General features: G+C 39.3%; 3 protein-coding genes across 5 annotated transcripts in view; 2 read left to right on the forward strand and 1 right to left on the reverse strand.

The window, feature by feature from the left end:
* The window catches only part of lonrf1 (LON peptidase N-terminal domain and ring finger 1), a 44028-nt gene extending 29305 nt beyond the window's left edge, over positions 1-14723 (forward strand). Inside the window, exons 12-13 of one of the 2 annotated variants that reach the window (XM_072252670.1) lie at positions 4274-4382; positions 14149-14723. In XM_072252670.1, coding sequence (XP_072108771.1) covers positions 4274-4336 — 63 coding nt within the window. In that variant the 3' untranslated portion in view covers positions 4337-4382; positions 14149-14723. Of the gene's footprint in view, positions 1-4273; positions 4383-8673; positions 8690-14148 lie in introns of those variants that run through there. The other variant, XM_072252671.1, reaches the window with a different exon arrangement.
* paics (phosphoribosylaminoimidazole carboxylase, phosphoribosylaminoimidazole succinocarboxamide synthetase) lies at positions 1404-17675 on the reverse strand. 2 transcript variants are annotated; one of them, XM_072252674.1, is made up of 10 exons: positions 17585-17675; positions 17003-17036; positions 15426-15623; positions 14226-14404; positions 12536-12715; positions 12346-12459; positions 11358-11441; positions 9615-9795; positions 5710-5868; positions 1404-2983 (listed from the first exon to the last, which is right to left on the reverse strand). In XM_072252674.1, exons 2-10 carry the CDS (start codon positions 17016-17018, stop codon positions 2823-2825), a joined length of 1272 nt encoding a protein of 423 aa, XP_072108775.1. In that variant the 5' UTR covers positions 17019-17036; positions 17585-17675; the 3' UTR covers positions 1404-2822. The 2 variants fall into 2 exon arrangements, with proteins under 2 accessions (XP_072108775.1, XP_072108774.1); XM_072252673.1 differs by lacking the exon at positions 17585-17675 and adding an exon at positions 17350-17482.
* Positions 17676-17728: 53 nt separating this feature from the next.
* The window catches only part of ppat (phosphoribosyl pyrophosphate amidotransferase), a 41344-nt gene continuing 32496 nt past the window's right edge, over positions 17729-26576 (forward strand). The window contains exons 1-2 of the mRNA XM_072252675.1: positions 17729-18014; positions 25153-25219. Of these exons, the coding sequence (XP_072108776.1) occupies positions 17887-18014; positions 25153-25219 (195 nt within the window). The 5' untranslated portion in view covers positions 17729-17886. The remainder of the gene's footprint in view (positions 18015-25152; positions 25220-26576) is intronic.

Raw genomic sequence — 26576 nt, forward strand, 5'->3', positions numbered from 1 at the left:
TCATTAATATAAATGATAAATAACACAGATCACACTGGTCACTGCAGCACACCACTAGTCATCAGTCTCCAGCTTCTAGTTGGACCCTCTACTTATTACCGCATGGGAAGGTCTCCAGCCAGAGGTAGGAAGGTTGATACCCACAATAATTTCTCAAGAACAACCCGTTAACTTGACTTAAGGGTTCTTGAAGATCAAGGAGATCGGTTAGTTGAAAATTACCTGCAAGCAAAATGATTGATTATATTCATTATCAGGACTAAAAGGCTGAGACTACACAATGCCATTTGGGACACCTCCAGGTCACGGTTGATGCATATTTCTTCTGATTGTGCATGAGAATCAAGCTTTCAAAAAGACTGAATAGGCTCTGAGCGCTGAGAGTTAGAACAGCTGTTTGACAGTAGGGAAGTTGGAAAATTAGGGCACCAGAATATTTGTACTGCCTCCAAAATACTATCTTAGAACAAAGACTTCGCGAATCTGTGTTTATCTGCAAATGCTTCTGGAATATTGGCATGAACACCATTAGTTATGTTATTTGAAATGTCACAGTTGCATTGGTCTTTTCTGGTAGGTTGTAGGAAAAATAGAAATTGGAGATTACAGAAGATCTCAGTGCAGTAGCCAATGATGTCAAAATATACCATCAGGCTTTGGGAGAGAAGTATATTGTCTAGCAAGAGATACTGGAAAGCACAGAACAAAAAAAAAGCATAGTGAAGGAAGGTCATGTAATCAACAGCTAACCAGTTTCAGTTCAAAGCATAGCTGAGACAGCATTACTGCCCCCCTTGGTCAATCCCATTGTAATCATCCTACTGTGAGCTACCCAGAAGATAGGACAAGCAGATAGGTGTTTGGGACAGGACATTTGGTAGATTACAAACCTCAAATATTCTGGTAATCTGGTTATCAAATGATTAAAAATTGTAGAAAAAAAATCAGCAATTTGAAAAATATTAGGGAAACACTCATGTGGACGAAGTTAGAACATCAAGGCTGTATAAAGGCAACAAGCCAGCCAGTGGTGTAGTGTAGTGGCGTGGCATACTCACCAGACTTCCCATCCATGCTGGGTAGAGTGCTGAGCTAGCCTCGTAACAAGAGGCGATTATTAATGAAATGGGAAGGTTGTTGCCCGCTGTGCCAGAAGGCATGGAGAGGAACAACAACAATAAACTGTGCTTGGAAGGTGTGCAAAGGAATACTTTTTTTTATATAAAGTGTTGTACATTTAGTCCAATATCAGTAACTCCGGAGACCAATGACTGAAGACAGTCAGGGTCTAATGGCATGATTGAATGCTGTCCCAGCTCATCAAGAGCGATTAACATCTGAATACTAGTACAGAGTTATGAAAATAATCATTCTTGTTTGAAATTACACAGCGAAGCTTTGAGTATTTTTGAATCCATCATGATTTTATTATGTGCTGCATTTAAATGTCAACACTGGCCACCATCCTCTCAGCAGGTTTGTCCCACTGCAAAACATTTAGCACTTTTGTAATTATCAACTGATTAAAAGGTAGCTCAAACTATTCCCATCCACTTGTTTAAAAAAAAATCAGCGTAGCCCCCAAAAAAGTTAGCAATAACTTGTAGAAATAGTTACTAACAAAAAGATAATATAATGCAGGAACTGTGAAATTAAACTATCTGACAACAACAGTAATGTAACTTGTATCTTCCATAATGATTACAGATACATACCCCTGAACAAATCTAGACTAATATCAGAATATACCCAGCAACTTCAGTAGTGATTACATGCTCAAATTTATCCTGCTGGGGGCCAGTTCAGGTGCTGCTACACATTAGCACACAATCCCTTAAATTGGTGGTGTTGGGGGGGGGGGGGGTGGTTGCATGGATGTGATAAGTAAACAAAACTGCAAGGAAGAATACTGACTTTCCAACTTTGTTAATACTAATGTTGACATCTAGGAAGAGGTACTTTATTTGAGGACGTTAAGAACAGTAACTATAGCTTAAATTGTCAAGAGAACAGTTCTAGTAAAATGTTTTTCTTAAGTGCACTGAGAAGGTCACTTCTGTTAAAGTAACTCACTAAATAATTGACTATTGTACCTTCGTCAAAACTGGGAAAGTTAAATTGAAACATTTTAAAGGCAAGACCGAGTCAAATTTACTTTTGTAATGTTTACGCAGCAGGCAGAATATTTATGTAAAAGGGATTGGCCTTAACAGATCTCACTCAAGCAAGCTATTAAAATTCAAAGGAGAAAATTCCCACTGACCAAGATGAAATACAACCAAACACCCTCATATAGATACTGAATGGAGACTAACTGATATTTCGGTATTACAACCTAAAAGCAACAGCTAAAGAGAGCAGACCCTCTCTCTATTTTCTGGAATTTCCAATTTCAAGAAGATTTTGTTAAAAGTCACAGAAACCTCATTCTCTTTATCCAGTAGATACATTGGTCTTCAAACATTTGTTTTTATGATGCAATTAAGTTCATGATCACTGAACAAACAACCTTACTCATAAATCAGTGTCTTCCTTGGGCTTGTAACTGCATAAGGACATTTACTTTCTAATTCTTGATGCAAGTTTTATTTTAAGTTATGCTACTAGTATTGTACCTTAATTATAAAGATTGTTTAGAAATTAATTTTCCAAAAAAACGTAAGTTACATCCAACTAGCAGCAATAGCTGAATCCTGTAACATGTGCATTCAGTAATGCAATGCCCAAATGTAACCAGACAAATAGAACATCATTTTAACACTTCAAGATTAACTTCATTTCACTAAATAACTGAAAGCTTTTGAGAAGGTGGAACTTTTTGATCACATGTTTCTTAACTGCTTGTCAGCTTGCTTCAAGGAGATCCAGTTTTTCAAAATGTTTGCCCGTAGCTTGGCCCACACTAAATGATCAAATTGACCAAAGATCTGAGCAGCAAAAAGGGCAGCTGCCTCAGGAAACAGAACAGTGGAGCAGCCAAGACCTAGGAAAACAAATGGCACATTTAGAAAATGTCCACCTTGCACAAGAAACAAAATACATTTTAATCACACAAAAAAACTGACAAACCTCCACCCTCTACCCAGTTCTCCACACTTAATATACTTGAATTAAAAACACATATGGGCACTGCAAGTTCTTCCCCCATTCTTCCCTACAAAACTGCTCAAGCTCTGTCAGATTGCAAAGGATCAGGAGTGAACAGCCCTTTTCAAATCCAGACACAAACTCTCAATTAGACTGAGGTCTGGACTCTGACTTTGCCACTCCAGAACATTAATTTTGTTGTTTTTAAGCCATTCCCATGTAGCTTTGGCTTTATGCTTGAGGACACTGTCTTACTAGAAAAAACATCTTCTCCAAAGTTGCAGTTCTCTTGCAGACTGCATCAGATTTTTCTCCAGGATTTCCTTGTATTTTCCTGCATTCATTTTACCCTCTACCTTCACAAGCCTTCCAGGGCCTGCTGCAGTGCAGCATCCCCACAGCATGATACAGCCACCACCAAGCTTCACTGTAGGGATGGTGATGATGTGCGGTGTTTGGCTTAAGCCAAGCATAGCGTTTAGTCTGAAAGCCAAAAGCTCAACTTTGGTTTCATCAGACGATAGAACCTTTTTCCAGCTGACTTCAGCATCTCCCACAAGCCTTCTAGCAAACTTTAGCTGAGATTTCATGCGAGGTTTCCCCCCGCCGCCCAAAACAGTGGCTTTCTCTTTGTCACTCTTCCATAAAGCTGCAACTGGTGAAGCACCCGGGCAACAGTTGTTGTATGCATAGTCTCTCCCAACTCAACCAATGAAGCCTGAAACTCCTCCAGAGTTGTCGTAAGTCTCCTGGTGGCCTCCTTCACTAGTCCCCTTCTTGCATGGTCTTGAGGACAGCCTGCTCTAGGCAGATCTACAGCTGTGCCATATTCTTTCTATTTCTTGGTGACTGACTTAACTGTACTCCAAGGGACTTGGAAATTTTCTTGTATCCATCTCCTGACTTGTGCTTTTCAATAATATTTTAATGGATTTGCTTGGAGTGTTCTTTCGTCTTCATGGTGTAGTTTTTGCCAGGCTTACCAGCAGTTGGACCTTCTACATACACTTGCATTTTTACTACAATCAATTGAAACACATTGAATGCACACAGGTCTCCAAAAACAGATCACAACAAAGTATGTGACTTCTAAAACCAAATGGCTGCACCCATGATGATTTGGTGTATCATACTAAAGGGGGTGAATACTTTGTAATTAATCCTTTTGTGTTTTATATTGGGCCAGATTGAAAAGGTCAGGATATCAACGCTGGAGGCTAGCTACGGGCTGGTTCAGATTACCGCTTGAAGCAGCAGAACCCAATGTTCAGATGGAGCCAGGCCAAATTGAAAAGGTAAAAGATGCCAGAAAGATCAGGGTGCCAGGGCCAAAGGCAAGGTATGGGCAGATTAAGAACATGGCTTTATGATGTTTACTCAGCTCTGCACTGAACTACAGGACTCTCTTGGGGACTTCCGTTCAGAAGCACTATTTATTTGCATGATTACCCCCCTCCCCATTGCACATTGAGTGTTCGACAGTACTTCTTATGGGTTATTTTCTTATGTTTTTTTTCCATATATGGTGTTTGTTTCATGGTTGCCTGTTAGGAGAATATCAAGGTTGTATAATGTATACATACTTTGATAATAAAATGTACTTTGAATTTTGAGAACAACCCGTGTTTCTTAACGAGGCACTCCAAACTCCACATCAATATATTGAACCCAATATTACCCTAATTTTCTCTACCGTGTGCCATCTTGTTGAATGCTTTTTGAAAATCCAAATACACAGCCACTAACTCTCACTTTAGAACTCTGCTAGTTATGATCTCATATTTAGATGCCCTCAATCATCTTTTCTTCAATACATGTTAACTCTCTCCAATCATGATTTAAGTGAGTGTTATCAGGAACCATATTAATACATCATCAGTGATTTTTTTTTGAATAGTGGATTACCCACTTCACTTTCCAGATCGAGATTAAGATCAAAATCAAATCAAGAGCAGGACCCTCAAACCCTCAAAATGGCAGGATGCAGAACATGTTCAGGGAACTTCTAAGAACTTAAAACAGGCTGCAAACAAATCTCTACATGGTCACTGCCTAGACCAAGGGTTCCCAATCTTCTTTAAAAAATGCCATGGACCCCTACCATTAACTGAGGGGTCAGTGAACCCCAGGTTGGGAACCCCTGGCCTAGACTCAACCTGACAATTTGAAATGTGGTCTGTCAAATATACTAATAGCAGCCTGCTTTGAAGTAAACTATATTAAGCATCTATGGATAATATAACAAGTTGAAAATTTAATACTTGGAAATGCCACTAACTTTTGTTTTTAATTTTGTTCTAATTGTTTTCTTTCTTGTGTCAATGTTGGACATGCAACTGTAAATGACATATGGTAGTAATGGAGATAGATTATCAAATTATAGGATCAATTTGGATGTAGCAAAAACCAGGACACTGAAAATATTGGTAGATCAAAAAAAAAACACCATCAAGAAAAGGCATCTGCAATTTTTTCCCTTTCATTCTGATGTTCACTCTAATGAAGATATCAAAACCAAATATAATTGACACACAGGTTAATAAAGACAGGATCCAACAAGATTCCTCAAAACAACTAATACTAATATCTAAAGAGCTGCTCAGAGGATTCTCAACAACTTACCACTAGGCATTCGCAGTGATGACCAAATATCTTCAGCACCCCAATCAGCAGATATAGGAGGGCAGTTTATAACAGGACAAGTAGTGTTTCCAGACAGCACCGGTCCTAAACCATTACTTCTGCCAGCAACGGCCACAAATACAGTATGAACACCATCACCTAAATGTTACGAAATAAAATGCTATCAGAGATCCCGTTCTTTTAGATCATAAGCTCCACTTACATTTTAAATTCCACATGTCAAGTAACCGATAAAACACAAGCTGGCTTAAAGATTGATAGCACCACATTCCTGTGAAACAAATTAATCTTGTACTGTAATACAAGTTATTATAAAAGATACTGCAATACCAATTATGAAGGAAGTTAGATAAGGGAATAGTGCAATACGATCAGTTTTTTGAGAAATATCAGTTCAACATCAATAAATGGAAATCAAAATACTAGATGCCAGAAATATGAAGACCTTCTACTTGAGACATTAATCACTTTTCTTTCCATAAATACTGTTCAACCTGACGACTTTTCCTAGCAGTTTGTTTTTACGTAAGCATCATTTCATTCTCAACTTCAGCAAGGCTACTTGGGTAGACAGGAGATGCTGAGGAAATGAAGTGTACAAGTATGTGAAGTCAAGTTTATTGTCATTTTACTATATACATGTATAGAACAAGTACAGCCATATAATGTATACAGAACCGAGGCAAAGTTTTTCCATTAAGACAATTTTATATTGTGTAATGATCCATAATTGAGGCCACAAGGCTAGGAATTTCTTATGGAATCCATTTTGCTTTCACATCAAGTCGAAAATTTAGGAATGCGAAAAATAATTAACCTAGTGATTACATGCCTGTAGAAAGTTTTACATCAGACAGCAACTCTTTGTACTATAATCCATTACAAACACCAAACCAAAATTCATGTGAGTGGAAGCAAGGCATCAATAGAAGATAATTTCATTCACTGCATGTGATACCATTACAGCTAGACAAGCTGTTCTTTATTTAATATTCTAATTTTCATACATCTCCTTTCTGAAGGATAACAGGAAAATATCTGGTGTTCCTGAGCCGCTTGGAGGAACCAATAACTCATACTATACATCTTAATCAGTTTAATAAAAAAAACACCTTAAATCTAGCATTCTCTGTCACAAAAATGAATGGGTTGATCTGCAAAAGACACCCAAGGCAAGATAACTCAGGAAATTGTTAAAATGCAAAAATCAAAGGCACACAAAAAAAAACACCTAGTTTCTGTTAAGCTATTGCTTCTTTTGTATTGTTGCAACTTGATCGATAAACCTGTTGTGTTTATAACCAACATGTGTACCGTTACTATTGGTCACATACATAGCAAGTTAGGTTAAATTAAACCTTGAAAGTAAAACAAAAAATAAGAAACGACAAATCTTAATGTTGTTGAAATAGCACTGATGGCTATAAAAAAAATAATCTAGTATTAAGGGCCATCACAAAATAATGGGAGAAAAATAAGCATAGCCCGACACTTACAATTAATTTTAACTAGCAAATTCAACAATATACGAATTGGTTATAATGGCTTATAGCAGGTTTCCTCGGGGTATTAAGTATTTATAACTTAGCAATACTACATATTATGATTAAAAAAATTCAACATTAGGACCTCAAAAGGATTGAAATTCACAAACTCCTAAGTATTTTGATTGGAGGTATGACATTACTGTGGTCAAACCTAGCTTCCAACACAACGATCTTTTAAAGATCAATGGCAAATAAATGTAGATGTATGTGATAATCAAAAAACACCAGGTACTGGAAGTCAGCAATAAAGTGTGCTCCAACTATAAGTCAGTTAACGTCTGTGCTGAGAAAAGCAAAATTGACATTGTTCTTACACAAGTGATTGCACCAGAAATTCCTTAACCTTTTTGTCTTCCTTTCAGGTTAAGGAATTCCTGTGTAGTCTTTCCTCAAAGGAAAAACTAAACAGAAAGAACCACATTTTGTTACTGCTTTAAGATAAACAAATGAAAAGACAATTTAAATGCAACTCACTATTTGCATTAGTATAGCAAATACAGAAACTGGATTGCTAGTATTAAAGGTTATGTGGCAATTTTAGGAAAAAAAATTTGAAGACGGATAAACGGAATACATAACCTTCGAGAAGAAAAATCAATGATTCCAATCTTCTATTCCCCATTCATACTTCCCCCACCCTCCCCACAGGTCAAAACTTCTCTGAGGGAGAGAGAAGTTAACAGACATCCCACCCTGCAAAAACTCATTTCAGGGAGGTAGCACCATCAATTTGTGGGAGACTCCCGGAACTTCCGGGAGAGGTGGGATGTCTGCAATAGAGTAGCTCCTTAGCAGCTAGCCAGCTAGGTTAAATAACGTTAGCTATGCTAATGAATGAATGACACCTGTTAAACTCATCTCAACATGTTTGTTACAGTCTTAACCCATCATGGGCAATAGAAAAGTCAATGTTGCAAACAGCACAGCGAGCAGCACTATCATTATTTTTGACCCCTATTAGGCAGGGGTACACTTTAGTGTAGTCTGGGGTGACATACGTTTTATATTTTCTTTTTTTGAAACTCTGCCATGGCGCGCTCTCGCTCTCTCTTAACCATATAACAATATAACAATTACTGCACAGAAACAGGCCATCTAGTCTGTGCTGAATGCTTACTCTCACCTCGTCCCACCGACCTGCACTCAGCCCATAAACCTCCATTCCTTTCCTGTCCATATAGCCATCCAATTTAACTTTAAATGACAATATCAAACCTGCCTCAATCACTTCTGCTGGAAGCTCCTTCTACACAGCTACCACTCTGAGTAAAGAAGTTCCCCCTCATGTTACCCCCTAAACTTTTGCCCTTTAACTCTCAACTCATGTGTTCGTTTTCGTTTTTTCTCTCTCTCTCTCAAAAAAATTGATTTTCATGATATTGTATATAATTTGCAGGCATCAAGGAGCCACTATTAATATGCAGGAGACTCCTGGAACTTCCGGCAGAGGTGGGATGTCTGAGTTAATGGTGAAAACTTAGGGAGGCAGCTAGAACAAGACATAGATGAACCAAGGTGGAATTCGTGGAAGACAAAATTGTACGAGAAAAAATTTTACGGTGGGAATTGTAAGAGAAAATTAGAAATAGTGGAAGAACAAAGCCACCTACTAACGACTGCCAGCTTGCTTTACCCTCTGGCTACCAAGAGAATTTAGTTCCTATTTTCTTGCACATTCAAAAGGGAAACATACAAGTATATCAAATATATCACTAAAGACTGCAAAAAACCCACAAAAGCAAAAAAAAGTTAGAAAATATTGCAGTTCATGAACAAGTATATTTAAATATCTCTTTTAGCTGACGGGCTTTGTGTGATAGTTCAAATATGAGAATGAAAAAGAACTGCATACAAATGGAATGGAACTGATATTTTCTTTTGGATTACGAGATTCCAAGGTCAAGATTGCAGATGTGTTTTGGAAGTGACTTGATATTTCTCCCCATAAATACCAGTGCAGAGATAAATTTAAAATTCAAACAAAATTAGGCAGAGCTAATGGGAACTGTTTAGCATTAGCTAATTCAGATTCATTGCTCGTAATTGACTGAAAACAGCTAATTAATGCAAAAATTCAAATATCTTGTAGTGAGATGAATTTGAAATGTCTTTCCCAGCTATTTGCAATACACTATGTTGTGTATTCTATTTTGTATTACAAAACATAATAGTTTGTATTTTGTAAAACAAAACAGAAATCCACAATTAGACTTTTTAAATTCCCAACTGTATATGATCTTTCTGAAGTCAGGGTTCAGTAAAGTAGCACAAAATCCGAGTTAGAATTTTAACCCCCATTCCCAAGACACAAGATGTATCATCATAAAGGTTGCTTACCTTCATATTCTGCTTTAATTTTCAATGTCTCATCCGTACCTTTATGAGCTGATGAAATCCTCAGTTCACAAGGTATGCCATAATTTGCACATGCTTGTTTTATTTTTTGGCCATGGCCAAGATCACTGCTGGATCCCATAATTACCACCACTCTTTTGGAAGACTTTGTCACTAGCAGATTCTGCATGGATATTTGAATAAGTTAATGTAGTTTACCTTTCAGTTTAGTGCAAAAGATAAACATCAAATTCAGAAAATTTTCCTGTTAATGTATTCACAATCTTATGCATTTGCACTACAGCAATTGATCCAGACTTTACATTTGAAAGCTTGTTGGATCAGATACTATCACAGTCCAGCACAGAAATTACAGACCGTATAATATAAATAACGAGACAACCGGGTGACCCATTGGGGCACCATTTGAGAGAAGTGTAGTGCAGTCTGATGTGACCAGAATGAACACTAAATTTTCCTGAATGCTACTGATATCGCTTTGCTTTGGAAACTGAAGTAGAAAACCTCAGATTATTAAAGAAGAATGACGCTTAGCAAAGCAAATATAGCTGCTCCTCGTTTAACAAAGGACACTTTTGATGGCATCATTTCTGGTTTATCTGCCACCCTTATGCCTCTCGTTGTCATTCTGGAGACGTGCAGCCCTTTCATCCTCCTTCTCTTCATCGCTCCTGCTGTTTATTGTTTGTCTCTGATCCTGGAGATGTGTATGCCTCTCCTCCTGTCTCTTCTCTCAACTTTTTTTTGTCCTGACTCTTTGATCCTGGAGTCGTGCGGCCCCGGCCTCATCTAATTCTTGTTCTCTCCCTCTCCTTGCCGCTTCCCAAGGACGTTTGCCATCATCTCTTGACCATAATGTACCCCTTCCCTTTCCACACGGCATAATTAGGCTGACCACTTTTTCTTACCCTGATGCTGGATAGAAGATACGAAGCAGTAACACCAAAGGATGCAATTATTCTTGATGATGTGGTTGGCGCTCTCCTAAATGGACGTGATATAGTCACCGCTGTCCTTTGACTGCAGCAAAGGGTTTTATGGGTGGCTGGAAGTACGTCATTACAATAAGATTTAATTATCTCTTATTGATTGGGTGTCCCAATCCTGTACATGCTGATGGTGATTAGCAGTATGTGACCCCTTGAAATAGAGCTGCCTTGCCCTTTTGCTCCGGTAGGTGTTGCTGCTGAGGCTGGCTGTGCGCATGCGTCGGACTGTCGCGTCCCGATTTCCACGATGGCCGATCGGGTCTCAGGTGAAAGCCAGCCTGTTGATTTTTGGTGAATGAGCAATTTTATAAGAATAACCCTGATCTTAGCCTGCATTCTGTAAGTTAGTACATTTTAATTCGATTTAGCCATAAAAAGTGCCACTGTAATGCAACGTTTGCGTTAATTGGAGGTCACAAACAGACAGACAGAGCATGAGAGTTTTATTATTATATAGATAAATGGCTATCCAAGAGAACAATGGAATGGTCAAAACTGGAGATTTGAAAAAGACATGGTCGTAGGCAAATTTTAGAAGGGGGGCGGGGAGGAAGATAATGCTCTCAGAAAAAAAAAGTCAAATATTGATTTCCATGATTTGGTTCTTCCCAAAACTTAAGTATGATGCATCAGGCTGACAGACAAAATATGGATATAGATGAGAGTACCTCCTTTAATCAGATATCATCCATCAAAAATATGCTTCGTGATTTACACACTTAAAGTTTGAAAATACCTGTACTCTTTCTGCTACCCATTCAAAGTTTCTCTTGACTACTTGCATAGCTTCAGGTGTTACTTCTTTGAGATCACGATAAACCTAAAAGGCAAAAATACAAACTGAACACAGCACTTCCATAAAAACAAACAAATGTTAGATTGTTTTTTTTTTTAAAAAAAAGTTACTGGTAACATTAAAATACAAACTCAAAGGCAACACTCTTGCAAACTATGTCTGCAGTTAGGAAGCAACTAAAATGAAAGCACTTTATTTTTAAATGAAGAAAACAATAGTCAGCTAAATTCCATTTCACTAAAACAATTAAATACAGGAGTTTCAAAAGTTATCATGAGCAAAGCAAAAATCTGAAGAATTTTGTATTTAAGTTAATGACAACAATGACAGCAAGTTACCAAATACTTCTCTAGTAGGAAGCATTTTTCAATATAAAAATTCATCAACTTCAGTTAGCATTGCAAATGAATATTTACAATGTTTCAAAGTTACAATGAAGTAGGAAATCTTCAAAAACATCCAATTTTGGTTGTGCTCAAGGATGAGCAGAATGTTGCTTACAAAAAGGGCATAGTAGGAATCTACACTGCATTCCAACCCTTCAAAATTGTAATCTAGGAGAAATGCTATTCTATTAGAAGACATTGTTGAACTGTATGATTAATGAAAAATAAGCTGGTGAGATTGATTTGATTTTATAAAACAAAACCTACAAATGAGGAAATCACCAAAGACTAAAAGTAGTCAGCATAATTATGGCAATATTTATTTTAGCTTTCCTGCAGGCTAGAAGGAGACATACTATACCAATCCAAGAACTCTTTATACCTGTCTTTGCAACAGGTGCCTTAGCCACTGACAAAATTTAGGAGCTTTGACCGAGATCATGTTGCGAGAAATTGAGATCTGGGATTTATGCTACACTTCTCAGAGGGTCTTCCCTTCAACTTGGAGTAAAAAATTTCAAATCTATAGACTAAATACTGACCTGTTTATCCTTTTGCAGGCTTCGATCCCCTAAAGGCCACAATCTCCAGGAGTCGTTGTCAATCACATCAGCAAGTAAAATCTCCTTGGTAGAAGCACAAACTCCAAATTCCACCTACCAAGAAGAAACTATTAATTAGTTCATGCAAAAAAATACTGCTTGCTTGTTTCATAGGAAGATAATTACTTACTTTCATATCCACAAGTGTACAGTCTTGAGTTGCCCAGGCCTTCTCCAATATCTCAAACACAGCCAAAGTGGTACGATTCATGATGTCTACTTCACACCGCTCAATTTGCAGCCCTCCACAGTTAAAATGAGCTTCAATCACTTGTTCTTCGGACCACTGTGGATCATTGTTGGCATCATCCTAAAAGAAACTTAGAAATTAGTTATTTGACATGAAAATCTCCTAGCATCAACCTTCATTAAACTTTTGTTGCTTTAGTCTAGGCTGACTATAGAACAATCGGATCTCTTTATGGTTAGAGGTTCTGACCTTCAGATATTTGCTCTCAGGTAGATGTATTTTTTATCAAAAGGCTCAAAAGACCACAGGCAGTATTGTGATGATCCTCTGCCCTATTTGATATTTATCCCTCAACCTCACTAGTTACTTCACTTCTTGAGAAACTCACCTGTCAAATATTGGCACTTGGCTTTCCTCCACTACAAAAATGACAGCACCAATAATTTCATCTTAAAGTCAAATAGTACTGTACAGCACAAATCAGTAGTCTATGCTGCCCACAACCATCTATACTAATCTCATTTACCTGCACTTGGTTAGAAGGTTTCTTTGTCTTGGTAATTGAAGTGCTGATCTAGATACTTATTTGACTTGAGTATCTGCCTTCAGGGACTATTCCAAATTCTAAACATCTTTAGGATGAGGAAAAACTTGTTCCACAGATCCCCTCTAAACCTCCTATCCTTATCCTAATTAGATGCTCTTTAGTCTTAGATATGTCCGTTACCTAACCCAGGGCCCTCAGAGTTCTGTATACTTCTACAGGTTTCTCTTCCATTCCAAGGAGAACAAGCAACCAAAATGCTCCATCCCAGGCAACATTCTAGTATAACCTTCTGCACCCTCTCCAGTTTAATTACATCTTTCCTAGAGAGTGGTCATTTGAACTGTACACAGAACTCTGTGGCCGAAGCACTGCTTTAGAATGTTTTTAACTAGACTTTTCCCTTAAGTCTTGGAAACTGCCCTATGTTCCAATCCCCATCTAATGATGGGGAAATCACCTATTTTCTGCTTTTACAACTTATCTACCACCATTGACTCCTTCAGATTCCTAGACAAAGGCCCCTGTTCTGCCACACTCCCTCGTGCACAACCATTTATTGCGTCATTTGTATTCTCATTGATTGCACCCTTTTGCACTTAGCAGGATTATATTCCCCCTATTATTGATCATGCATCTTTAAAATATCATAAGCAGCTTCAACCCAACCTGATAACATCACTGAGAAAAAAAGTGTCCCTGGAGTCCACCTGTATACTCTATGAAATTTTATAGCGTAGTCAACTTCATTGGTTTATTAAGCCAAAATCAGTTTTAAAATTTATTTTAACTGTCAGCTGATAAATACACAGCAAGGTTTGTAGAAAATGGTTCCATGCATCATCTCTACTACAGTTTCTTACGATTCTTTCTAAAATAACATTCCAAGGATGCAAAAGAGACTCAAAAGTTAATTGAAAATACTCTGTGCCTCAGACTTAAACTTACTGGTTAAACGATATTTAATGTTGTATTGCAGAGATCATTACAATGTTTTTTTTCCATGCAGCTGGAGAATAAAAAGGACCACCCACATAAAGATTAACGGCAAAAAAAAAGAACAAGAGGAGAAAGTGTTACAAATACCTTAAAGAACATTTCCATCTTTGGAGGAAAAAACTTAAATCCTTCCTTTACACCGGGATTTCTTTTCAGAAAAGAGCCAGTGGCAACTCTTCTACAGACCCACTCAATTGGAATCATGTGACAATTCGCTGCGACAAATGCCGTTTCTCCACACTGCTTCTCAAATGCAGTTTTTATCCCTTTTGAACAACAGAAATAATTAGCATGGTAGCATTGCAATTTGTGCAAATGTTCTACAGCATCTGTGATCATCCATCAGAGTTCAATTCCCACGGCTGTCTACAAGAAGTTTGTACATTCTCCCCGTGAGCTTCTTCTGGGTGCTCTAGTTTCTTCATAGATTCAAAAGTAATTTGATTTAGGGTTTATAAGTTGTTGGTGTCAGAGGCATAGCGACCTGTGCGGGCTGCCTTCAGTACAATCCTCACATATGTTGGTTATTGATGTAAAAAGCAACACATTTCACTATGCTGCAATTGCCTTATGTGACAAGTAAAGGCTGGTCTTCAAAAATAAATTCTTCCAAAAAGACTTCAGCAGCAATGCTCTTTGACTCATTTATACAGTTAGAAACAGGTTCCATGGACCATTACTTTAAACCAACCATAATGCCTGTCGATACCACTCCTACTTTCCTGTATTCATTCCATGTAGCTTTATGCCCTGTTCATTCAAGTAGCAGCCCAAAAACTACTTAAACATTACTGTTCATGCCCCCAACACCTCCATATGCCGACGAAAATCTACCCCTGCGGACTCCTTATAAACTCCCCCCCCATCCATTTTGAATCTATATCCTCTAGTTTTAGAGGCTCCTGCCACGGAAAACAGTTACTGGCGATCTTGCTTAGCCATGCCTTTTAATTTTATACCCTTATTCCCCATCACTTTCCAGCTTTCTTCACTGCAAGGAAAACAGACCGAGCTGATCCAATTACTCCTGATAACTCAAGATTTGCAATTCAGGCAAACACCCTGTGAATCTTTTCTGCATCCTCTCATTACCTTTCATGTGCGCTGACCAGAACTCTAAATGAAGCCAAACCAAAGTTTTGTACAACTGTAACAAGGCAACCCAATTCTTGTACTCCCATGTCTTGGCAGATGAGGCAAACTTATCATATGGATTGTTCATCACCCTATGCATTTTCATTTTCAGGGAACTATCTAATTTTAACAAAAGGTCTCTTCTGTTCTTACCAGCGTCCTGCAGTAGTCTGAAGACAGACACGGTAGTTTTAGTGGAGATAGCGGCCTTGCCAACCATTTGGTCTTTCCTGGCTGCATTTCCAGCCGTAATCTGGTCCTTGGATTTGATCAACACTTGTCCTGGACAATCCAGTAGTTCATAGACTTCCTTGGTCTTTCCTTCATTCAGTTTTTTCCCTATTTTATGTTCTGAAAAAATGTTTTAACTTCAGATGTTTAAAAAGATCATTGGATGAAACTGAAGAAACAGCCTTACAGACAATAGTCCATTTAACAAGCTGTTGCACTTGTCAGACTTACAGGGTTTATGTATCAGGAGGGAAATCAGTGGGTAGGGAAAAGTGCTACTCTTGCCCCTATATCTCTTCCCTCACTACTATTCAGGGACCAAAACAATCCATCCAAAACAAAACTTCACCTGTGAGTCTGTCAGAGTCATCTATTGTACTCAGTGCTACCTATGTGGCCTCCTCTACCTCAAAGGACCTCTTCTCTGTCTGCAGCAAAAGGCAGGCTCTTCCGATGGCTAGCCATTTCAATTTGACTTCACATTCCCATTCTGGCATATCTATCCAAGGCTTCCCCTACTGCCATCATGAGGCAAAACTCCAAATTGAAGAAGCAACACCTTATACTCCATTATGGCAGCCTCCAACCCAATGGCATGAACACCAATTTACCCATCTTCTGGTAGTCTCTCCCCCCACCTTCCTTCTTTTTCTATTCCCCATTCTGGGTACCCTTCCACCTCACCTCCATGTGGTTTCCCTCTATGGACCACTGACCTCCAATATTCTTTCTTCAGCCCTTACCACTTCCATCTATTCCCCCTTTACCTGATTTCACCTATCATCTGCCAGTTTGAACTCCTCCCACACCCCCACCTTCTTATTCTCGTTTCGGACCCTTCCTTTCCAAGCCTGATACAGGGTTCAGTACGAACTGAAGTGTTATTCCCCTCCATCGATACTACCTGACTCGCTGAGTTTCTCCATCATTTTATTGCATCTGCAGAAGCTTGTGTTTAAAATAGCCAAATCATTTTTTAAAAATTTCAGGCCGGTTAAGTCCTGCACCCTAGAGTCACTCTAGCTAGGATTAGTAATAGCTGTTGGTCGAGACCGTTTCCCAGGACAGCCTCAATTTTCATCAAGGTATGCGCCAGAGAGCAGCCCAAGACAACATTAAAGTTCGCGAAGCTGTTCTCCTCTTGCTTTGCATTTTAACAAAATCTCCTCCCGCAAAATCATGAGAGCTCAGACCACGAGACTCAGACCGCTTCTATCCCGCTATTATCACTTTTGTACGGACCTCTCAAATGTGAAAAGATAAACTTAATCGCCTAATTTACTTCGTTGTAGTCCTTATACTGTTTTTGCCTACTTGTACTTTCCCTTTAACCACAACATAATCTGCATTTCCTTTGTTTTTTAACTATCTTTGTTAACCTGTGTATGGCACACAAAGCACAAGCTTCTCTTTGTACATGTGACAATATAGTAACCAATTACCAAAAGGTGGCACATTGCGAAGGAGAAATTATCAAACAGGAAAACTTTTTCATTTACCTTCAATGTTCTCCATCTTGCGTAAAATTTACCTCTGAAACATAAAATCAAATAAAAAGTTGTCTACTCGATTTTGCGCGCGCGTTTTGCAACCCACAGAACATTCAGACTTCTTGTTTACACATTTTAGAATCAAATCGTACAATTACGACAAATGAAAATCCGCAAACACCCGGTCAGCAACCTACAAATAAAGGAGCAGGTCAGGGTTTGTTGAAAATACAAATAAACGCAGAGGGTAGTCCCACATCGCCATTACCACGTGGAACCGCACCGTCCAAAGGACGCGGTGCGGTGCCCCAGAGGCAGGCAGGCCGGTAGGCCCTCCCGTCCCCAAGTCGTGTTACCTGCCGATACTCGCCACTGGTCTGCCGGCTCCAACCACCGATCGCCACAAAGGCAGCCGCGGCTTAAATGTGAGGGGAGGCCGGGGCCCGGGGGGGAGGGCCGCCGCCGCCAATCCGACTTCAGGGAGGAGTTCTGCCAAAAGAAGGGTGGGGGGGGGGAGAAGCGAGAGTTTCGGGAACAAAAGCAACCTGTGCGGGAAGCGGTTGAAAATAAGGTTGGACGACGTTAGTTTACATTTTTAAAGAAGTTCTGATTCTGGTTCTGAAGTACAGTAGCGAAAGTCAGAGTTTCTTTTGCATTCATTTGCGCCGGGGGCTCCTTCGCAGCGCTGGTGCGGTCCAACTTCCGGGGCCGAGCATGTGCCGTCGGGGCGGGAACAGCCGGCTGACTTCTCTCATAACAGAACTAGCGAGTGGTCGTGTGTTGGTGTGGTTGGGGAAATATATGTGGTTTTTACCCCCCCTTTCCCCGTAGTTACTGTCAGAGTAGTAGAGGTTCAGAAGGGAGGGAGTTGGGCGAAGTTGTGCGGAGGGGTTATGGAGTTTGAAGAGTCGGGCATCGGTGAGGAGTGCGGCGTGTTCGGTTGTGTGGCGGCTGGCACGTGGCCGACCCATCTGAACGTCCCGCACGTTATCGCCTTGGGTCTGGTAGCGCTGCAGCACAGGTAAGTGCCTGGTGCAGACCGAGACCGGGAGCCTCTGCAGAGTCCTCCCCTCATTCTGTAGTTTTACAGTGGGGAAATCGGTGTTTTCCTTTTGTTCCAGTCTTTGCACAAACTCGTTAAACATTGCAGCTGTTGGAGATCTGAAACCAAACCAGAAAATGCAAGGCTGGGCAATTCATCAGGTGGCACGTGGAGGCAGAGAAACTTTTCAAGCCTTAAGACCTTCCGGCTGATCTCCTTGACGAGACTATTTAGATATATGGGGCGGGTAGTATAATTTTTTTCGTGTTATGTCTTTTAACTGCAAAAGCAGACCAACGCATGTGCTGAAATTCGATCACAAGCAAATCCAACAACATCTGTGGAGAGAGGAATAGAGCTACTGTAATGTTACCGCTGGACTATTTTGACATTATTGATTCCGGGGGGAAAAAAATTCACTGGCACCATTTGCAAACTGAATGGTTTGCTCAGTGAAAATCAGCTTCTTATAAACTTTTTGCACATTTGTCAGTGCAGTAGTGATATTCAATATTTACAGTAAAATGCATTAAAACATCATTTTGGCCTCTTGGTTGAATCTATTGCAACTAGTTCATAGTGTTAAATGCAACAAAGTTAATAGCTTCAAGCATCGTTTTCCTGCCCTATCCCTACATCCTTTAATTAACTGAACTACAGATGGGAGAGTTTTATTAAGTTAGTGCGTCGCATTTTCATACACTTGCAGTGCCAGTCCTGTGCATAAAAGAAAGTTGCATTCCTGTGTTTGGATGAAGTTTTTTCCTTACTATTTTATTAGTTAATTTTTATAAAATTAACTAATTTTATGGTCTATTTTCCAGAGCAATGTTCTGACCACATGTATTAGCTTCCGCCAATGTAATCTAGTTATTGATCATGTGGAACATACACACCATTCCAACCAAACATTTCTCTGCACGCAAGCTTTCTCTTACACATATATCTTATTTATCCTTATATATTCTTTTGTTCTTTATTTCATTCATTAACGGGATTTATGTCTCGCACAAAGGACAGTTGTTATGGTTGCTGGATGTTTCATGCAGCAAGATCTAGACAACATGCAAGCAAGGGCCAAGTAGTAAGTAACAGGCATCCCTCAAAGGTGCTAGACAGTGACCATCTCCAAAAAAAACACCTACCTTCAAAGTTCCGAGTAAGTTTATTGTCAAAGTACAGATATGTCAGCATATACAACCCTGTGATGCATTTTCTTGTGGGCATACTCAATAGGCCTAATAACTAAAATCAATGAAACGGCAGACCAGCCAGGGTATAAAAGATGACAAATTATGCAAAAACAAAAAGAGAAATAAATAGCAATAATTATTGAAAACATGAGATGAAGAGTCCTTGAAAGTTAATCTATGGGTTGTGGCAACAGTGAAGTAATGAGGCAAGTGAAGTGATTTACTCTGCTTTAACAGTATTTACTACTAAATTGTTCACTGAATTGTCTTGAGTGCCATCTTTCTCTCAAAGCTCAACTAGATCAGCTGCATAAATACTTAGGCTAAAATAATCAAAAATTACTTGCTTTCTGGTTCCTCGGAACCTATCCAGCATTTAAAAGCCAGAAATCAAGATCATAGTAGGATTTTCTTCACTTGACTGGTTGAGTACTGTTTCTACAACATGCAGGAAGCTCAGTCCCATCCAGAATAATGAAGCCTGGTTGATTGTCATTCCAGCGCCATCTTAAATGTTCAATCTCCATCGATGATATTCTGTGGCTACATTAACTTCTACAGTAGCCACTTTATTAGGGACACTTGCTCATTAATGCAAATATCTAATCAGCCAAACGCAGCAATTCAATGCGTAAACACATGCAGACATGGTCAAGAGCTTCACTTGTCATTCAGACCAAATACTAGAATAGGGAAGAAGTGTGATCTAAGTGACTTTGACCATGGAATGATTGTGTCAGAGATGGTATAAAAGTTGCTGGTGAATGCAGCAGGCCAGGCAGCATCTCTAGGAAGAGGTGCAGTCGACGTTTCAGGCCGAGACCCTTCGTCAGGACTCACCTCTTCCTAGAGATGCTGCCTGGCCTGCTGCATTCACCAGCAACTTTTATGTGTGTTGCTTGAATTTCCAGCATCTGCAGAATTCCTGTTGTTTGTGTCAGAGATGAGGTGGTTTGAGTATCTCAGAATCTGCTGATCTGGGATTTTCATGCACAGCAGTCTCTAGAATTTACGGAGAATTGTGCAAAGAAACATCCAGTGAGCAGCAGTTCTGTGGGCGAGAATGACTTGTTAATGAGAGAGGTCAGAGGTCAAGATCGACTAGTTCAAACTGGCAGGAAGGTTACAGTAACGCAGGTAACCATGCATTACAACAGTGATGTGTAGAAGAGCATCTCTGTACACACATGTCGAACCTAGAAGTGGATGGGCTACAGCAACAGAAGACCACAAACGTACACTCAGTGACCACTTTATAGGTACAGTTAGTGAGAGCTTTATCGTCATTGCTGAGGACAACGATATTGCAATGCTACTTTGTTCAATGCAAAGCAGCATAAAAGCACAATGACTAAATTTAAAATAATGTCTGAGTAATTTAGAGTGATATCTTGAGTTACAGCAGAATTAAAAAACAAGTAGTTCTAAAATTGAAAGAAACAGTGGCCACACCATTCAAGTGTTGCACATGCCGATGTTATAAAATATAATGGTTAAACATTAAATAGACTCAAGGGGACACATGAGAGTGTAGTGGTTAGTACAGTGCTTTACAGTACCAGCAATCCTTGTACCAGTTGATCTAGTTGTTCAATTACTGCACCTGCCTGTAAAGAGTTTGTACATTTTCTGTGTAACTGCGTGGGCTTCCTTTGGGTGCTCCGGTGTCCTCCCACAGTTCAAAGATGTACCAGTTGGTAAGTAAATTGGTCTTTGTAAATTGTCCCTTATTTAGGCTAGGATTAAATCGGCAGTTGCTGGGCTGTGTGGCTCGAAAGCCAGAAGGGCCTACTCTGCACTTTATCACAGTAAGTAAAATTATGCTCATGTATTGTACTTGGAGGTTGCCCATACTGCCTGTGAACTATAGGTGGATGGAGGGGCATTGCTCATTTGCACGATAGCCCCGGGGAGGGGTGGGGGTGAAAGCTGCTTTTCAGTCTGAATATCCATGCAAAGATATCTCTGTACCTCCTACCAGATGTTAGGAGATTGAACAGGTTATTACTGGGGTTGGATGAGTTCACTGCGATTTTTCCGAGCCCGCTGTAGACATTGTGAGTTGTGGATGGTTTCCATATAAGCCCATAAGACATAGGAGCAGAATTAGGCCCATCAAGTCTGCTCTGCCATTCAATCATGGCTGATCCTTTTTGTTAATCTCCTCGACCCCAGTTCTCAGCCTTCTCCCTGTAACCTTTAATGCCATGTCCAATCAAGAACCTATCAATCTCTGCCTTAGATACACCCAGTGATCTGGCCTCCACAGCTGCATGTGGCAACAAATTCCACAAATTCACCATCTTTTGGCGGAAGAAATTTCTCTGCATCTGTTTTGAAAGGGCGCCACTCTATCCTGAGGTTGTGCCTTCTTGTCCTGGACTCTCCCACCGTGGGAAACATCCTTTCCACATCTACTCTGTCTAGGCCATTGAACATTCGAAAGGTTTCAATGAGATCCCCCCATCCTTCTAAATTCCAGCGAGTACAGACCCAGAGCCCTCAAACCTTTCTCGTATGATACCCCTTTCATTCCTGGAATCATCCTTGTGAACCACCTCTGGACCCTCTCCAATGCCAACACATCTTTTCTAAAATGAGGATCCCAAAATTATTAACAATACTCAAGGTGAAGCCTCACCAGTGTCTTATCACATCCTTGCCCTTGTATTCTAGACTTCTTCAGATGAATGCTAACATGGCATTTGCCTTCCTCACCACTGATTCTGATTCTGATTCTTTCTGATTCTCCAAGTTGTACATTATGTTGACTTGGAAGTGCATCATAATTCCTTCATGATTGCTGGATCTAAGTCTTGGAATTATCCAACAAACAGCTTTATGGAGTACTTTAACCAGAAAACTACAACAGTTATAGAAGGTGGGTTGCCACCAGCTTTTCAGTAGGAATTGGTAATAAATATTTACCTTGCTATAGAAACATAGAAAATAGGTGCAGTAGCAAAATGATTTTCCTCTTGAATTCCATGTCTCTAATTTGGTGTGCGCTTTTCACACAGTTCCGTGTAGTGAGTTTGATGTTATGATCACTGTATGAGTACTTATTTCAAATAAAATATTTAATGGGAAAATGTACTGGTGACCAGATTTGATCAAACTCTTGGTGCTGTGGAAGAGCTTAAAGACTAGAATCTTCCATGCCAAGGAAAAACTCCCAGCACAGATTCCTTCCGGTGCTTCCACTAAAACTCAGGTGTAACATGCTAAATTATAAGAAAAAAATAAACCAAAAAACTGAGTGCAATTCATTTAATTTTTTTTCAGTTAACCCTGCAATACTACTGATGGATTGGAAATGCTCCTAGTGCCAGTGTAATTATGTTGTTTGGCAATTATGCATGATCACTGATTGCATCAGAGGTAGTTTAGTTCTTGTATCCTCCACATTCCTATTTGAAAAGCTATTCAAAGGTTACACAAATAGTGTTCCTGACTGATTTGTTCTTTCTAGGCAATTAGTTCTGCAAAAAAAGTTTTTCCGTTACAGTTTGCTTCCTGAGTGCTTTCATACCTCTAACTATTCACTCCTTTTCTTCCCGTCAGACATTCCAAAACCTCTTTCTTTTGAAAAATATTTGGAAATTTGCCTTAGAAATGCACTACAAAGATGCATCAATTTTTGTTTGATAATAAGAAATAGATTGTGATATTTGTTGCTCTATGACAAACATCGTTATCAGAGTGGAACTGAAGCCAGGGAGACCAGTTAATATGGAAAGGTTTGTGTATGTTCAGTGGCTGTTTTATCTTGTAGATCTTCAGCATTCAATTTAAGTTTGCCCTTCTCAGCAGCATTCAGGATCTTTGCAAATTAAAGACTATTTTGGGTCCTCCTTGTAACTTCTATTTGCACTTTCATAAGAATGGTAGAAATAATACAGAAAAGCTGCTGTCAAATCCCGAGCAATTGTTCAAAAGAACAAATGAAGAGGAAGCCAAAGATCAGAGTCTGGATTAGAAAGTTTGCAAATTCTTGTAGTGGAATGTGAGATGAAGCCAGAAATGGCTTCTGATTCCGGCAGGGAGCAGTCAAATTACTATGTATTAAGTATTATCAAATTGACCACATATTTTCTACTAAATAATCAGACCCAAATTAAAAGAAACTTTAGGCAATGTCTTTGATTAATGTAACCAATGCTTGTCCTTGCTGGTCTGCGTATTGCAGATACACATACCTAACAATATTCATTTTGCAATTAATAATTTCGGTTTTTGCAGTGTACTGCTGCTGCAACACGAACAAATTCAACATCATATAAGACGATGATAATTCTGATTCTGAAATTTCAATTGCAGAGATATGGGCATTGGTGTTGGAGAGAATGAAAGGGAAGATCTGTGATAGGATGGTGATGCAGAGAGAAAGTAAATGGTTTTAAGTGTTGGTGCTGTCTGAATGAGAGTGGTAAAAGGCAGTGAATAACTTAAGCTGTGCCTGCTGGATGTGTGAGTAGGAGTTATAGAATGAAGTCTGAAATATTAGAGGTCTTACTGGAAATGGGATGAGAATCAGTGTTTGCAGATATTATTTTTTAATAATATGGGCACAGGCTAAGAAAAGCTTCAAAAGGTGAATGGAATGCTGGACTTTGTCTCAAAATAACAAATCAAAGCCCTGTTTAGACTGCATTACCCATGCTTAACATTCATAACAGGTATCTGTATGTTTCAGCTAAGGTTGTTTATATGTGGGAAACAATTTTGGTGCACATTCTGATTTGAGGAACATACCTCGTAAATCTACTTCATTTAATTTTGCAGAATACCTGGAAAGATAAGTTCACTATGGTGCTTGTTCATCATGTTTAAGTTGAAGCATTAGTGTAAAGCTTTGTGAGAAATGATTGAGAACAAATGTTAAGCATATTAATATGAAATTTAAGTGTATATTTACTTGGAATAGTTCTACCTCTTTGTTGGACTAGGATGTTCGAGATTAGTCAAATATATTAGGGTTATACAGAGAAAGGGGTTACTGACACTAAGACTTGATAGCCTGATGGTTATCCAGTGAAAAAACAACTGCGTAACAATGTTGTTTGCTCTTTGCTAGATTAAACCTATTTATCAACAACTGCATGATTTATTTGTACTACAAAGTTCATTGTGTTACTTACACAGAGCACATTTTTTGTGTGTTAATAGTTTAATCTATTCCTATCAATATAAAATTGTGAAATAATTCATTTCCTTCTGAAATGTCTTCCCTCTGTTATCCCTCTGACCCGTAAATCTTTCTCCCGATGTAATAATTAATTTTGTTGTCTTTACTTTTCATTGAGTAAACTGTATTGATTATTATTTCAGATTTCCAGTGTCATAGAAAAAACAACTGCAGTAATGTTGCTTTTAATTTGTTAGCCTGAATTTAATCTCAATTGTATAAACCAAATGTGCAATGCAAGATACACCAAAGTGTCTTGCCTATCAATTTTTAAGGCAGTAGTAAGGAATACAATTGTTTAACAAGAGAGATCCAAACTTCCTGTAGCAGATAAAAATATTAAGCGATTTATCTATGAGCTTTTGGGTATTACACTCTATTGCCAATCTCGGGTTCGTAATAGTAAGAGATTGTCGAGAAGTGATAAAATTGGCTATTGTGTGGTATTTTGCCAGATATAACAAACAGGTATGGAAGTAGTACTGCATGCATGAGACCTTCAGAATATTTGTTTACATTGGAGAGTTTTTTGATACAAGATCCTCTTGCAATAGAAGTAACTCCTGAGTGTTAATTGTACATTATATTTTTATTAGTGGCTTGAATTTCTACTTAAGAAAACTCAAAAGTTATGGAGTGATGAGGGTAATTGATTTCAGTGTAAAAACACTTGATCTCGTTTCTAAACCAAGTACTTATTATAATGATTGTTGAAACTTCCAAAAATATTTTACAGAGGTCAGGAAAGTGCTGGAATTGTGACAAGTAATGGGAGTTCCTCACCATCATATATGACACACAAGGTATGTCTTAGTTGTTACATCATATTGATCTTTACAATATAAAGTAGTTAATTTAGTAGATTTTATTTGTTTACTCAATTTACAAACTAATTTCATTCTTCTTTGGGGCATCGAGGAATGAAAATTGTAGAAGTTAACATGTAGAAGTTAAATGTAGAAATTGGCTGAGTTTCTGGCATACATAGCTTATATATAGTGATCTTAAAAGTTAAGCAGTTGTATTCACTGTTCCCTCACTGCTCACCCACTAGAACGTCGGTCACCTGGCCAGGCTCATAACCCAACACCAGGTCAGATTCAGCTTCTCCTCTTATTGGACTATGTACGTATTTATTAAAGAAGCCCTCCCAATGCACCTAACAAGTTCTGCCAAATCTAAAGGTTTTGCACTAAGAGGTCCCAGTTTATATTAGGGAAGTTGAAGACCCCCATGACAACTACCCTATTTTCATATATAAGAGAAAATTTGCAGATGGTGGAAATCCAAGCAAACACACAGAATGCTGGAGGAACTCAGCATCTATGGAAAGGAGTACAGCTGACATTTCGGGCTGAGAACTCAGCAAGCCAGGCAGCATCTATGGACAGGAGTACAGCTGACATTTTGGGCTAAGACCCTTCTGTACAACTGGAGACTTTATCTTTTCAATGATTTCATGTTCCCTGGCCCCGATCACCTTACTTGCACTATGGATGTCCACTCCCTTTGCGTCTCCATCCCCCACCAGGAAGGCCTCAAAGCTTTCGGTTTCTTTCTAGACACTAGACCCACTGACTGACAGCTACCTGGACTATACCTCTTCCCACACTGTTACTTGTTAAAATGCCATTCCCTTTTCTCAATTCCTCCATCTCCACCACATCTGCTGTCAGGATGAGGCTTTTCATTGCAGAGCTAAGGAGTTGTACTCTTTCTTAAAAAAAGGGGGCTTCCCTTCCTCCACCATCAACACCCCCCTCAACCACATCTCTTCCATTTCATGCACGTCTGCCCTCACCCCATCCTCCCACCACCCCACCAGGATAGAGTTCCTCTTGTGCTCACCTACCACCCCCACCAGCCTTCGTGCCCAGCACAAAATTCTCTGCAACTTCTGACATCTTCAGCAGGATCCCACCAGCAAGCACATTTTTCTCCCTGCACTTTCTGCTATCTGCAGGGATCCCTATGCGACTCCCTTACCATTCGTCCCGTCATCCCTTCCCACTGATCTCCCTCCTGGCACATCCTTGAAAGCAGAACGAGTGCTACCCTTGGCACTACATCTCCCTTGCTACCATTCAGAGCCCCAGACAGTCCTTCCAAGTGTAGCGACACTTGACCTGTGAGTCTGTTATGGTCATCTACTGTATGTCG

Source organism: Mobula birostris, chromosome 3, assembly GCF_030028105.1.
Source record: "Mobula birostris isolate sMobBir1 chromosome 3, sMobBir1.hap1, whole genome shotgun sequence".
Classification (NCBI taxonomy): domain Eukaryota; kingdom Metazoa; phylum Chordata; class Chondrichthyes; order Myliobatiformes; family Myliobatidae; genus Mobula; species Mobula birostris.